General features: G+C 41.0%; 1 protein-coding gene across 1 annotated transcript; it reads right to left on the reverse strand.

Annotated features, from left to right (window-relative positions):
* Positions 1-2579: 2579 nt before the first annotated feature.
* On the reverse strand, positions 2580-15537 carry LOC122241035 (putative coiled-coil domain-containing protein 195). Its single transcript, XM_042995488.1, has 4 exons — positions 15273-15537; positions 8746-8976; positions 3712-3724; positions 2580-2706 (listed from the first exon to the last, which is right to left on the reverse strand). Exons 1-4 carry the CDS (start codon positions 15535-15537, stop codon positions 2580-2582), a joined length of 636 nt encoding a protein of 211 aa, XP_042851422.1.
* Between the last annotated feature and the right edge of the window lie 384 nt (positions 15538-15921).

Raw genomic sequence — 15921 nt, forward strand, 5'->3', positions numbered from 1 at the left:
GTTCTAGTGTTGTTTCCTTTGCTTGCTAGCTGTTCTTTTAAACCACATTTTGTTTTGTTGTGTTTTCCTGTACCAGAGGACAGAGGGCTCTGCTCCCAGGCCCTCGGTACTATCCCTCTCCACGGCTCTTCACAGTGTTGGGTTGGGGGTTTCCTTTGTTACGGTGTCTTTATCTCTCTCTGTTCTCTTGCTGTTCTCTCTGTCTTTGGCCGTTCAGTAGCTGCATACTCAGTGCTCAGTTCCTCAGGAGGAATTGTTCTGTTAATTAGTATAATGTGGTGCGTCCCACGGAGGAGGGGAGTTCAGAGACTTCCTGCGTCGCCATCTTGAACCCAAATGTGAACCGCGACTCCCTTTGGATGAGGCACGTGTGAATCTGTTCTCCCCAGCCCCTGGTCATTTCTGTTCCTAATAGTCCCTAGTAGGCATTTGAGTTCCTGCCTTACAGAAGTTTGGGGCCTAGAAGAAGACCAATATAATTGGCCAATCACAGCATGATTAAGGCACATTTGATGTGCTTTGTAGTTCATTATATTTAAAAATATTCTCAGAAGATTTGCTATCAAACAGTATAGTGAGTCAGAGAAATCACCATATAAATAATTTAGTATCAAAGTGTAACATTTGATGGTGCTATGTTTTTTACTGGGCAGTGTTAGAGTCACGTAATTGTTAATTCAGTTCAGTTCACAGAACATGTATGAAATGCCAATCACATACTAGTCATTGAGCTTGACATTGGGGACAATTTGTTATCATAACATTGCCAGTTATGACATTTGTAATTTGGGTTGTTGTGATTTATTGCCTTTTAAAAATTTTTTGATTTTTAATTATTATTATTATTTTTTTACAGTTTGGGAACTGTCCCTTTTAACTGATGTTAACACAAAAGTCTTTATTTTGTACATAGGCAGAAAATATAACTGTGCGTAAACTTAAAATGCCAGGAATCTCCTAGGTTACTGTCTTAATTATCTACTAGGTGTGTCTCTTTATTCCCAGATGAGATGTGTTTTTACATCTTATTTGTATCTTTCCCCTCTGGTTGTAACTTTGCCCTATTGTATAATGTTGAGAATATTGTTGATCTTCAATTGTTTTTTTTTTTTGTTTTTTTTTTTTTAATTTTTTTTTTCAACGTTTTTATTTATTTTTTTTTTGGGACAGAGAGAGACAGAGCATGAACGGGGGAGGGGCAGAGAGAGAGGCGGACACAGAATCGGAAACAGGCTCCAGGCTCCGAGCCATCAGCCCAGAGCCTGACGCGGAGCTCGAACTCACGGACCGTGAGATAGTGACCTGGCTGAAGTCGGACGCTTAACCGACTGCGCCACCCAGGCGCCCCTCAATTGTTAATCCTCAATGAATATCATAAGTATTTGTCGTAAATAAAAGAAGCATTTGATCTATTATGTGGCTTTTACCTTAGGGTATTCGTTGTCTTATTCATCTCCCTTCTAGGAGCCTGTCTGTGACCATTAAAATGGATTGGACTGTTCTTACCTTTTCCTTGCTTCTTTGCTTTCACTTCAACTTGGCACCAGATTTGGAAGCCCTGGGCTCTGCTTCTTAGTATTTACCATAGTAAATTGTAAGCATAGCAGCCTCGCCGAAATCAGCTGACACAGCTTGTTTAAAATGGGAATTTCTGGTTTTCTCCCTGTCTGTCCCCTTCCGTCTCCCACAAATTCAGTTGGTCGCAGGTGGGACCAAGGAATCTGCATTTTAACATTCTGCATATTTTAATACAAGATATTTGTTTAAAAAGAGTATTGGTACTGGGGTGGGACCAAGGCATCTGCATTTTAATGCTCCGAATATTTTAATATAAGATAGTAGCTTAAAAAGGGTATTGGTGTTAGAAGGTGACTGTTGTAAACCGGGAGGGGGAGATGTTCCCCTGAAAAGAAGTTCAGGAATTGAGGGAGTTCTGGGATTTCCAGCCCCTAAGTCATGATCAGCTGAACCTTTTTTTCTGTCTTTCCAACCAGCTTTAGTGACTTTGTCATTAGCCAGCCTTGGACCCATGCTCCGAACCCACCAGGTATTCTATGAGAGTCTGCTGTGTTTGTGTTTTCATGCCTGTGACACAGGATATTTAAAGACCAAATGAGCTAGTATCACTAAAATATCAACACACAATTAACTGTAAGGATAATCACTATTGCTTCTATACTATTAATCAACAATAGAACCTTTTTTCCTGGATTTGTTATAGTTTCAGCTGGAAAGTGACACTTACAATGTAAACAGCATTTTCTGATGGCATAAGGCAGATACTGAACACCCCATGCAATTTAATTTAATTACATTTAATTGCTCACATGCTGCATAGAAAGACTATAATAGTCACTGTACAGCCATCAACATTAGTATTCAACAACGACATCAGGTAATCGCTTCCATTTCTTGGCCAAGTCCACTGACAAGGCCATTGACCTGATGCCAAGCATTTTGTGTGTGTTACTGGGCATCTTTCCAGAGCTCTTTGTAGGGGAGAATACTGACCCAACGAGGCCTCAGTGTTCCCGTCTCTTGGGAAGCAGCTGTTTCTTAAATTTCACCACCTCACAATCCTATTCTGCAATGGTGCTTAGTTGGTTGGTGGTCTGGTTTTGTGAGCATTTCAAAGAACTTGAATTTTTGGAATATGAAGACACATCCACAGGTAACAGGAAACTGACTGTCTTCATCTTGTCCCTAAAGGAAGCAGAAGGAGAGTATACATAACCCTTTTTACTGAGCCTTTGTATAAAACATTTACTATTTTTTTCCAAACCACCAAATACTGCCGGAAGCATTAAAATCTCATTTAAAACGTATAATAATACATTTTGCTTAGTTCCACAATAATGCAAAAAATCCATGAGTATTGGCCTTTTGATTAAGCCCAGTGAAAGGTGCTGATAAAACTAAGATTTAAAACTATCGAAGGGAGGTTTTTCCCTTGATCTTTAAAGAGTATCGTATTGTCTTAGGCGAAGGGTCTCTCACATTGAAGCTCTCCAGCTGAAATGAAGCAGAAATTTGAGGTGATTGTTTTATAATCCAGATAAACCTGAAGTCATTGACTGTGAATTAACGTTACATCCACCCCACCTGAACAGTAAAAGGGAGAGAGGAGGGATGATTTGTGTCATCTGAGGGATTAGTTTGTTCCGTTTTGCCCGCTGCTTTTCCCTCCAATAGTGTTATAGAGACTCTTGACGTAAACTAGGATATACTGCTCTCAGGAAAAAGTTGAAAGAATGGTGTTTAAAATGATTGCCTTTTCTCCAAGTTTGTCCTCTGTCAGTCTCTGTCTCTCTTTGTATTAGATAAGGCCATCATTTCACTGAGTGGCATTTAGTGACTTGCGTCCAGGGGAACACATCTGCACCCTCCCTTGGGAGAAAGGCCACTGGTTCCATACTTTGGGATCAATAAAATAATAACTGCTCTGCCATTTGTAAGCACTCACTTGACTGTTTCATTTATTCTTTACAAAACTACATGGTAACTGCCGTTACGATTCCTTTTTTAAGAAAAAAATAAACTATGGTACAAAACAGACTAATAACGCTTCCAAGGCCAATGATGGAGTTGAGATTTTAGCCATCGGATTCCAGAGGCTGACTTCTTAACCATTTTTGCTGTAAGAAGAGGAAAGGATCTAGCTGACACTCAAAACAAGGCAGGGGTGAGGCACGCAACACCGGGGCCGTGGGACATCCGCATATAACTTTGCCCAAAACTTAACTACTACTAGCCTCCTGTTGACTGGGAGCCTTACCAATAACAGAAATAGTCGCTTCGATTAACACATATTTTGTACGTTGTGTATACTGTACTGTTACAATAAAGTAAACTAGAGAAAAGAAAATGTTATTAAGAAAATCATAAGGAAGGGGCGCCGGGGTAGCTCCGTTGGTTGGGTGACTGGCTCTTGATTTCAGCTCGGGTCATGATCTCAGGGTTTGTGGGTTCGAGCCCCGCGTCAGATTCCATGCGCTGATGGTGCAGAGCCTGCTTGGGAGTCTCGCTCTCTCCCTTCCTCTCTGCCCCTCCCCTGCTTGCTCTTTCTCCCTCTCAAAGTAAATAAAGAAATACTAAAAAGAAAAGAAAATCATAAGGAAGAGAAAGTAGATTCACGTACTGTACTGTACTTAAAAAAAATCCACATGTAAGTAGACCAGCACGGTTTGAGGGTCAACTGTATATTTTGATTTTAATGTGTCTAGTTTCTCCTATCAATAAAATGAATAATATAGCATTTCTAATTAAATTGATAATTGATTCATTTTTATGAAAAGATTTTATTTTGAGTGTAGTGGACGTACAGTGTTAGGTCAGCTTCAGGTGTACAACATAGTGATTTAGCATTTCTGTGTTTTATGCTATGCTCTATATGGACCCATTCCCCTAATCTTTTTATTTATTTTTTAATTTATTTTTAATGTTTTATTTATTTTTGAGGGAGAGAGAGAGAGAGAGAGACAGAGAGGGAGAGAGAGAGAGAATCCCAAGCAGGCTCTGTGCTGTGTGCAGAGCCCCACATGGGGCTTAATCCGACAGTGAGATCGTGACTTGAGCTGAAACCAGGAGTCGGAGGCTTAATCTACTGAGCCACCCAGCTGCCTGCCTGAGATTTTTTTCTTAAATGCAGGAGAAGATTAGGTTTCTAGGTTTCTAATTTCTATGAAAATTAAGGAAAAATTAACATTCTATCTCTGCTGTTTGGAGAGCATTAGTTGTTAGAGATATTGACATTGGCATTGTTCTGTAAAACGCTTCCTTGGTAGAATAATGAAAAAGCTCAGAAGCAAATTAGGTACGATGTCTGATTGCTTCAAAGGCTGGTTCAGACAAATTGGTTCCTGATAAATCTTTGTAAAATTCTTTGAGAGCTATTAGAAAGTAAATGAATTTACAAAAAAAAATTAGAGGGCTAATGTAATGACATGTTACTTTACTAATCACCGAAGAAATTAAAGACAAAATAAAGAACTCTAACAAAAAAATAGCGTGCTTTGTTCTTCTCAACAGTTTTCCATATTGACTGGATTTTATGCCAACCCAGCTGTTGATTTTAAGCCATTACTGACTTTCTTGTTTTAACACAAACTGGCGGTTGGCTCAGTCTTCCCCATTAAAGTAGATTCTAAATTACCAATGGATTGTGTTCTAAATAGCCTGTTCCTCCGCAACTTGGAATTGGGAAAACATTTTGCTTCAGAGAAGTAATACGTTATAAACGTTGGCTGCGCTCCTCAATGATCACAGAAATAATATGAGTTGAAACGAGAAAGTTAATAATACTGCATTTCTCAGCATTATAGGTCTATGAGAATGTAGTGGTTTAAGGACAAAAAAAAAAACATTGTGATATGTGCACGGCACAGTTTCAAAGTATGTAGACACAGCCTGGAAAGATAGATGTCCATCAAAATCTAAATGGTGGTTTTTCGGACAGTGAAGTTATAGAAGATTTTCCTTTTTATACTTTTTTACTTTGAATATTGCATTTATGTTTTATAATTTGCGATTTTCTTTTTATAATGAACATTTAGTGCCTTTATATAACTGTATATATATATTATATACAAACATAAATATGTACACACATATCTATGTATATACGTATATTGTACATAAATAAGTTTTTAAAACAAAGGACACGTTCATTTTTACAATGAACGTTTAGTGCTTTTATATAACTATCTACAACTATGTCACTTCTTTTTTTCCCCAAATGTTTATTTTTGAGAGAGAGAGAGAGAGAGAGAGAGAGAGAGAAAGAGACAGACAGAGCATGAGTGGGGTAGGGCAGAGACGGAGACACAGAATCCGAAGCAGGCTCCAGGCTTTGAGCTGTCAGCACAGAGCCCGATGTGGAGCTTGAACCCACGAACCGTGAGATCATGACCTGAGCCAAAGTCAGACACTTAACCGACTGAGGCATCCAGGCGCCCCAAACTATGTACACTTCTTGTTTCCATATCCCACATCTGCTCTGCCAATAAATCTTACAGGCTTCACCTTCAAAATATATCCAGAAACCATATGTGCTGTTACTACCCTTGGCCAAGAAATGATCACTTCTCGCCTAGATTATTTTTTTTTAGCTTAAACCTGGTCTTTTAATTTTCTGTACTGTTTTCCCACAGTCTTTTTAAAGCGGGACTCCCTACACAATCTTTTATTTTTATTTTTAATGAAAAGAGCGTGTTAGGTGCCCAGAATCATTGGAAGGGAGTGCAAGGCCACCCCTAGAGTTTTGCCTTCATCTTCCCCCACTTTCTCGCTCACTCTGTTCCAATCACAGCCTCCTTTCCCTTCCTCAAACACAGGTCAAACGCCTCCCAACATCCACTGTATTTGCTGTCTTCTGTTCTTAGAAAGTTTTTCCCACCCAGATATCGTCAGAACTCTTTCCCTTTTACTCAAATGGTAAGGCGTTCTCTGGCCATGATAAAAATTTCAACAATGCTTTGCTCTGTTAGCTGTTCTTTTCCCCTTTTAATTGGTTTCCTAGTCTCTCTCATACTTAATATGTAACATAAATTATACACTGTATGTATTTTCATGCTTATTGATTATCATGTTACAAAGGAAACTTCTCCCCTTGGACAGAGATTTCTGACAATTTTTTTTTTTTTCTGTATCCTCATGGCCTAGAATCCTGCCCCACAGGTAGTACACCTCCAGGATTATTTGTTGAATGAACGAGTGCATGAAAGAATGTAATGAACGTATGAAAAAAAAAATAGGCCAAAAGGATAGAAGTGAAACTCATGATAACACTTGCCCATTGGCAGGACCGGGGACCGGGGAAGAGAGATATAGGAACCTTGTCTTAAATTTTTTTTTTTTTTAATGTTTATTCATTTTTGGGAGAGACTGAGAGAGAGAGAGAGAGAGAGAGAGAGAGAGAGAGAGACAGAATCTGAAGCAGGCTCCAAGCTCTGAGTTGCCAGCACAGAACCCAACGCAGGGCCCAAACCCATGGACCATGAGATCATGACCTGAGCTGAAGTCGGACACTTAACTAACTGAGCCACCCGGACGCCCTTGGATTTTTGCCTTTATTAGTAATATTTTTTTTCCTTTTCTTTTTTGTTATATATAAAATATCTGTAGAAAGTATGACACAATTCTTGCAGATGAAAATAAGTATTTGTAACACTCACTTCTGAATATTTTTGCATTTTACAACTTTTCAGAAGGACATTATCTTTACTAGCTTTCCCATAATTATAGGACAAACCACGGACTCACAAGCATTGCGCAGAAGGGTCCTTATGCTGGGTTTGGCTCCCCTTCTTCACCCTCACTCACGTCACTACTTTTGTTTTCCTCACAGTCGTGCCTTCTTCTATCTTCTTGTCTTTTCTGCTCTACCTGGGGTGATCTTTCCATTTTTCTTTGCCTGGCCCCCTGCAGCTGTCCTCCACGACTCAGGCTACGCTCACTGTTTCTATAATAGAACTTTCTATGAGTGACATACAATTTTCATCCCGTCTGGCAAAATTCAAATAAAACCGGCTCTGCTTCCGTGTCCCACATCCTGTGGGAGGTCCGGCGCTCTTTCCAATGTTCATGACAATCCCTGCTGGCCTGTCCCTGGTTGTCCCTCCCTTCGTTTTCCTGCCGCTGTTGAATTCCATGACTCCTTTATTCTCTCCACAACCACATTTGTTCCATTTTCTCTTCCCCATGATAAGTGAGAATTGGAAAGCAAGGGTGCGAGTGTGGGGAGGGGAGGTCATGCTCTAGCCTTGTAGAGGCGGAAGTTAGACTTGACAGACAATTTTGCTCTGAAAGGGCCCTTGGCTCCACCCGCTACTGGGGCCACTGTCTGACCTTCCTCTTAAAGACCCCCCACGTGTCTCTCAAATGTTTTCTCAAATCTCTCTTTTTCTCAGGCTGTGCCTAACTCTCGAAACACCAACTCATATATTTTGCAAAACAAGTTACTTTTCTCTTTGCCTCTTGGCCCTTTTGGGTTCTGGCATTTTTTTTTAATTTATTTTTTTTAATGTTTATTTATTTTTGAGACGGAGACAGAGCGCGAGTGGGGGAGGGGCAGAGAGAGACAGGGAGACACAGAATCTGAAACAGGCTCCAGGCTGTGGTCTGTCAGCCCAGAGCCCGACTCGGGGCTCGAACCCACGAACCGTGAGATCATGACCTGAGCCGAGGTCGGACGCTTAACCGGCTGAGCCACCCAGGCCCCCCGAGCACTGCCATTTTCATATGCCCCGCAATCCACTGAGTCACTTCCTCTCTAAGAACCTTTCTCTCTCAGAGAGGAGTTCTGTGTCCAGTTCCCAAAGTGAGTGTGTCTTTTCCTTGAGAAACACTTTATCACAGTGATCAGTTTACTTGCGTGTCTCTGTCGCCGAATCAGAGTGTCGAACGTAACGTGTCACTTTTGCCCGTGAATCTCGTATCACCAGTGCCCAGCTCAGAGTACCGTCATTAATGCCCGATAAGTAAGTAAAGACTGGCTAAGTGTTCTGCTAACAGAGGTACCTATTATAGCGCCATTTGGGCTCAAAAATTTTTCTTTCTTTTGATTCCCTAAATGGACATGCATGCGATGGAAATTATTTTGACCGGAGAGCCTGTTTGGCTTTGTTTCCTCCACCAGATAAGACCTTGCTTATCCAGGAGAACATCTTGGTACCCATCGCAGCCTGTGCCTATAACCTAGCTCAAGGCAGACTGTACATTATTACCTGGTTACATTACCAAAACCACGCTCAGGAAAAGCTCTTCCGTTGGAACTACTGTTGGTCAAAGAATCAGCTGCCAACACCTCTTCTTCCTTGTCCTCCTTCTTTATTGAAGAACACGCCGGGGGCTTAACTCTTCCCCGAGCGTCTAGAATTCCACTCTTTGGGTGTCTTGCCCCAGCTTTCCAGAGGTCATGTGCAGCAAATGAATGAACTGGTGAAGAAATGGAATAGCGTCTCACAATCATGACGTTGCCTGTATGGGAGACCCAAAATTTTACCTTTGGTGATGTCCACAAATGGCAAATTATATTAATCGTACTTCGTTAAAGCTAACTCAACAAAACTATTGCTTTTGATTACTTTTTTTCCTTCAGAGAAACGACATCTACTCACTGACTTATAAATAATTGAGTGCCAGTCACATGCCAGGAGATAGTGATGGGGATATGGCAGTGGCCAACACAAAATTCTTGCCTGCGTGGAGCTTACCTTCTTGTATGCAGACAGATGATGAACAAACCATAGATGATAAAATTCAGGTAGTGATCGATCCTGGGAAGTCAGGTTAGGCTGATAAAGGCAAGGGGAGAGAGACAGATGAGGGAGGAGGTCTGGAAGTTGTGTAAAGAGGGTGGTTGCAAAGGATGCAGCGTTAGAACAGAGATCTGGCCAAGTAGAAATAATAAATCAAGACTTTAAAATGGGAAGAACATGGATATTCCGGAGACGCCAACTCTGGACAGCTTCCTCTCTCCTTCCTCCTCTTTCTCTCTCCTAGATTGTAGAAGGACCTGTTCCTCATAAACTCTTATCCCCTGAATGGCCACACATAACTGAACTGGCTGTTGTTAACTGGCCCGTAATTATGTGTCTTGACTTTAGTTGGGGTAGTCACTATGAGGAAGCCTGCTGATTGAGAAATGGAAGGCCAGCAGGTATTGGAAAGAAGTAAAGATGCATTGCATGGGAAACTGGAGTTCTGAGAGAGGCAGAGAAATTTATGGCCTTAGTTTAGGAGGACTTTCAATTCCATTTCTTTTTTTTTTTTTAATTTTTATTTATTTTTAAGAGAGAGTGTTAATGGGTGAGGGACAGAGAGAGAGGGGAACAGAGGATCCAAAGTGGGCTCTGTATTGACAGCAGAGAGCCTGATGTGGGGCTCAAACTCATGACCCATAAAATCTTGACCTGAGCCAAAGTTGGATGCTTGGCTGACTTAGCCACCCAGGTGCCCCTCAGTTCCATTTCTGTCCGTGAGTGTCTTCCAATAAACTTTTCTCTTGATCTGAATTAAGTCTTCTCGCTTTCTTGTAACTCAGGCACTTTGATTAAAAGAGCTTTAAGGGAGGTTAATGTGTCTGAATTGCAGTTACTCTGTACTAAGGTTGACCAGACCTCCAGTTATTACCTGGGGGCTAAGAACCGGGACCTCACGGGGTGGTGTTCATTTTCTGGAGCACTTAAGGAACGTCTGTCAAATCTTTATTCTTTCTTGCCACAGCTCTGGCATTAACTAGCATGGATGTTTAAGAAAGGCCCGCATTGGGGCTCCTGGGTGGTTCTGTTGGTTAAGTGTCTGACTCTTGATTTTGGCTCAGGTCATGATCTCAGGGTTCATGAGTTTGAGTGCCACGATGGTCACTGTGCTGACAGTCTGGAACCTGCTTGGGATTCTCCCTCTCTCTCTCTCTCTCTGCCTCTCCCTCCCTGTCTCAAAATAAATACATAAACTTTAAAAAAAGAAGAAAAGGAAGGCCTGTGTCGTGTTTGGGTTTTAAGAGTGCTAGAAGCACAGTTATTTCTTACTTAAATTTACTGCCCACATATGCAGACTGCAGACAGCAAATTATTATGGTCATTGAACAAGTGGAGGCGTCCCTGGCTTTTTATAGTTTGAAACTTTTAGGCAAGAGTTTGGGGTAAGGGGAGGTGGTTTAAGTTCAAATCTATCTGAAATGATTAACTGCATGCAAATACTATTTCTAAACTATCTCCAAACACTTCTTTGGCTGAGATTGATAACTTCTATAATTATCTAAAAGTAAGTTTATGACTATTAACAATCATAAAAGTTTCTGTTTGAAACAGTTACAAAGCAGTCTCCTTGTACTGAATGGTAGGAAGTCCCCACAGAGGAAATTACGCGGAGAAGGGCAAAGGGAAGTTTATTCTTATTTGAGACGTACTCTGTAGCTTGACCGATTAGCAAGTCGGTTCTTTGTTCATCTCTCTGGGTCACAAATAGTCTGTGTCCTTTGGTTTCTCATCAGTAAAAGGGAAAGGCCATTCAACACAGCATCATGGGGTCCTTAGCACAACTTCAGGGATCGCTGCCAAATGCAGGGTATTTGCCAGCAAAGGATAGGAACGCATTGCAGAAAGTCGGAGGTCCAGCAATGCTGGGGGATCTCTGTAAAGAGCTGTTCCCTTTATCTTCCTTGCAGCAAATTGCTTCTTCCCTGATAGTCCCAAGGTGCCATTGCACAGGGCAGGAGGGCCAGGGAAGGGCTGAAAAGTGCTGGTTGGATTTTGTATCCACTGAATGCTTATCCGCTAGTACAGATGCTTCCTTGAGAATTTATCCAACAAAGATTCATTCTAAGCAGGTGCTCTGCATTCTCATTATAGCATATAATTTTATATATATATATATAATTTTATATATGTAAATAAATATATACATATTGGATATATATAATTTTATATAATATATATATACTTTTATATATAAATATATGTGGATATATGTATATGTTTATGTATAATATAAATATAAATATGTATGGATATATGTATATGTATATATATTATGCAATATACAAATATAATATGTATATGTGTGTGCATATATATATATATATATATATATATATATATTTATACACCCAAGCAGCTGTGTCCCTGGGCTGTAGTGTAGCTCTGTGTCCTGAAGGAAGCAGACTTCTCCACTCATAAAATCTCATTTTGTCTCACTATGCATTTCCCAGAACCAACAGAAGTTTTCGTTCCAAGTGATTCTCTTCCAAGTCCTTTTTAATCATTAGTTCCCTTTCTTTTTGAAAAAAAATTTTTTTTAACGTTTATTTATTTTTGAGATAGAGAGAGACAAAGCATGAACGGGGGAGGGTCAGAGAGAGAGGGAGACACAGAATCGGAAGCAGGCTCCAGGCTCTGAGCTGTCAGCACAGAGCCTGACGCAGGGCTCGAACTCACGGACCGCGAGATCATGACCTGAGCCGAAGTCGGCCGCCCAACCGACTGAGCCACCCAGGCGCCCCTAGTTCCCTTTCTTAAAGTGAGACTCACATTTCTGATTTCATATTGTTCCTTCTCAAATAATAGTTAATTTTTTTAAGTTTATTTATTTTGAGAGAGAGGGGGGTGGGAGGGGCAGAGAGAGAGAGAGAGAGAGGGAGAGAGAGAGAATCCCAAGCACCGACAGTGCAGAGCCTGACGTGGGGCTCAAACTCACAAACCATGAGATCATGACCTGAGCCAAAACCAAGAGTCGGATGCTTAACTGACTGAGCCGCCTAGGCGCTCCTCAAAGAATAGGTTCATATTATCCTGTTTTCTAAGGAGGATTGAGCAGGTTAACCTCTGGGTCTTATATTCTCACCTATAAAATAAGGGGATTATCTCGAAAGTTGCTCTCTAATAGCAAATGTCTATGATTCAGTTTCAAGTATGAATTTCAATGGATATTGGCAATGCCTTATTAAAACTGCTAATAAAAAACTTCTGTCGAAGTCAAATAATATTCTTCTGGCATATTCAATATTAAGAATATCATGGAATATTCTTAATATGCGTATTAAGAATATCATGGAATATTCTTATATTCAATAGTTACTATTGAATATACAGTATTCACTATTACCAAGTAGCTCATGATGAGTCTTGTGCTATTTCATTTCATGCTCTCAATAGCCATATGACATAGATTTTATCACTATTTCCATTTTACAGAGGAGGCAAGTGATCATAAAAGCATGTTACATTTATAGGATCACAAAATTTTATAGTTAGAATAGGCCTTGAAAGGCGTCGAGTTTAATCCATTCATTTTTACATGAGGATGCTAAGGCCAGGAATTTTATGTGTCCTACTCAGTGCTGATCAACCTTTACAAAACTGGGACTACAACTCGGTGTCCTCATGGTCAGGCCAATGTTCTTCCTACTTAATGTCACTTACTTCCGTAATAGTGCATTACATAGAAGACACAGATAAATGCATGTGAAGTCCTTCAACTGGGCTTCTAAGAACCAGTTGAAATCATATTTCTTTCTGTGTTTTATTGATGCAACTGACAAGAGTTCCCCAAGTTCCATCAACTGTTTTCACCAGTTCTTCTCAAACTTAATGCTAAAATTTTTTAAAAAAATTGTTAATGTTTATTTTTTGAGAGAGAGACAGAGTGTGAGCAGGGAAGGGGCAGAGAGAGAGGGAGACACAGAATCCAAAGCAGGCTCCAGGCTTCCAGCTGTCAGCACAGAGCCCGATGTGGGGCTTGAACCCACAAACTGCAAGATCATGACTTTAGCTGAAGTTGGACGCTTAACTGACTGAGCCACCCAGGCACCCCATAATGCTAACATTCTTGATGGGAGTTACCATCCATATACAGAAGAAGTATGCTATCAACTGTGTGTTTGGTTCTTTTGTTTGTTTTTTTTTTAATGTTTATTTATTTATTTTGAGGGAGAGAGAGAGAATGAGAGAGCTTAGTGAGGGAGGGGCAGAAAGAGAGGGAGAGAGAGAGAGAGAGAGAGAGAGAGCGAGTCCTAAGCAGGCTCCTAAGCAGGCTCCACAGGACCCAACATGAGGCTCAAACTCCTGAACCTTGAGATCATGACCTGAGCTGAAATCAAGAGTTGGATGCTTATTGACTGAGCCACCCAAGTGCCCCTGTGTGTTCAGCTCTTAATAATAATCTAGTCTCCCCTAAGCTTGATGTCATTCAGGCCCTGAGAGGTTATAGGGTAATGCTCTTTGTTCTTTGGTGTAAAACTTGCAGAATAGAGATACTAAGACTCAAGTTACTTTTTCATTAGGATAAGCATCATAGAAAATAGATTTGAAGGAGTGTCGTCTACCTTTGGAATAAGGCAGTGGTTTTCAATCGGAGGAAATTTTGTCCTTCAAGTAACATTTGGAATGTCTGAAGACGCTTTTGACAGTCATGATGAATGTGAGAGGCAGATACTAGTGACATCTAGTATTTAGAAGCCAGGAACGCTGCTAAACATCCTACAGTATCCAAGGAAGACCCTTACCAAGACAGAGACATTTAGTACAAAATGTTCAAGATTGCAGAGGTGGAGGAACTTGGGGGGGTGGGTAAGGATGTATCGTTCTTTCTTTTTTTCTTTTTTTAGACGAGGCGGAAGTCTAACCTCCTTATCAGTTATTCTTTCAGCTCTGTTAAATAGGCAGCAGAAAGAACTACTCAGATCCAGACTCTCACTTGACAAAAAGGGTAAAAATCCTTATTGGAATCTGTTCCCAGCTTTGAAATGTAGGGCCCCGTGCGCGAGAGAGACCTCTCTAACAGAGAAAACCAGCTGGTGGAAACGACATGTTTTCTTGCCAAGCTGCTCAGAACCTCAAATGGCATTGCCCGAAGCTTTTGCCAGACGATATTAAGAAATTTGAGTATTTAATCATGTACCTCAGTTTTATTTGAATATGTTGGATGGAGACAAACACTGACAATTTAAATGTAGAACGGATTTTTCGCTCTGCTGATTTCTGACTTTGTGTGTAGTCTTTGCAGTCAAAATTCTTCCCCGTAAAACGTGAGAGGCTTGAGTATTAGAATATATTAGACACTGACCCTGAGTTTGAAGTCTTCAGCGTGTAGAGCAGGTTGAATTATGTGCAACGTACATTCCTACGGGCAGTAAAGTTCTTTGTAAAGCACGGATAAGAAGCAATATCTGCCATTTGTTGTGTATTTGCAGGTGCTATACTAAGCACTGGGTCTATTATTGCCGTGAGACAGGTACTACGACCGCATGAGGTGGGCGTTATCACACTCCCAAAGGTAGAAAACAGAGGTGAAAGATTTCTAGTAAGGGTCTCTGAGTCAAGTGGATAATGAATGAGAAACCATTGGCGGCCATATTTGTCTGACTGTAATATCCATACACTTAACTCCGGTGCAATATCGTTAACTTAATACGTGAGCGTGCCATTTGGCATTCATCCATTCAGTGTTCTATCATGTGGCATTTAAATGCTTGAGGTCAAGAAGGAAAAAAGCACATTGTTTTTAAGGTGGTTGATTTTCACAAACCCGCCATTCTTTTCTTTCCAGGAATATCTGGAAACAGTTTTGAGGCTGCTAATATATGCTGCTTGACGATGCTAGCGATTTTCTTTTTTCCCCTGGGGATTTAAAGCTAATCTACCAGGAGGAAAAGAATGAAACTCACCACGATAAATACCAATTTATGCAGTTATAGAAAAGGCACAATAAACCTGATCTTTAGGAGACCTTTGCAAAGGTGGGCACAGCCCAGAAGAGGCATGGTCATTCGGTACCTTGATGTTCGCGCCCAGCTGGTGCCGCATCGGTGGAAACAGCACTGTAAAGGGTTGCTGGAGATTTTTCAGATGTTTTCCCGAGGTCGCCGGGGTCTGTGACTTCCTCTTCCCTTTGATCTCCCGATTCTCTGCATGGGCCGCCTGAGGTTCTCAGACTGCTTGAAGTCAGCGTCATCCAGAGGAATTGATTCTCTTTCTTCAGCTTGCTGATCTCTGCCCGCATTTCCTGGATAATTCTTAGAAACTGGCTATTCGCGTCCATTCGCCTCTTCTCAGGTCTCTCTGATTTGCTCCTCTGGGAAGACAGGTCACCTTTTGCTCGTGAACCAAACGCACAGTCTACTCAGTGGGACTGGCTGATCCCACCCATAAACCTTCCTGAACAATAGATGTCACTCTTCTCTATGCCAGCTTTCAGCACCTGGGGAGCTAGACTGTCAGGGAGGTAAAGGGTTTCCATGACTTATTCATTCTGGGTTTTGTTTTTCAGAACAGAGCTTTTCTCTGTATCTTTCATTTCCTATCAATCCACAGTTCTGGAATATTGCTTTGTGTTGGAAGAGAAGAGAGCATTCGAAAAATTTCCGGGGAGGGATAGAGTTTTTTTGTTTCTGTCATGAACTCACCTTCCTGCTCAGTTTTCTCT

The sequence above is a fragment of the Panthera tigris genome, chromosome C1 (genome assembly GCF_018350195.1).
Source record: "Panthera tigris isolate Pti1 chromosome C1, P.tigris_Pti1_mat1.1, whole genome shotgun sequence".
NCBI classification, from domain to species: Eukaryota; Metazoa; Chordata; class Mammalia; order Carnivora; family Felidae; genus Panthera; species Panthera tigris.

What these genes read in the sequence shown, in the direction of transcription:
- LOC122241035 (XM_042995488.1), bottom strand. Translation starts at nt 15,537, where the DNA reads ATGGACGCGAATAGCCAGTTTCTAAGAATTATCCAGGAAATGCGGGCA. An exon ending in AGCTGGGCGCGAACATCAAG is followed by an intron (nt 8,977 to 15,272) that starts GTACCGAATGAC and finishes TCTCCCATACAG; the next exon opens with GCAACGTCATGATTGTGAGA.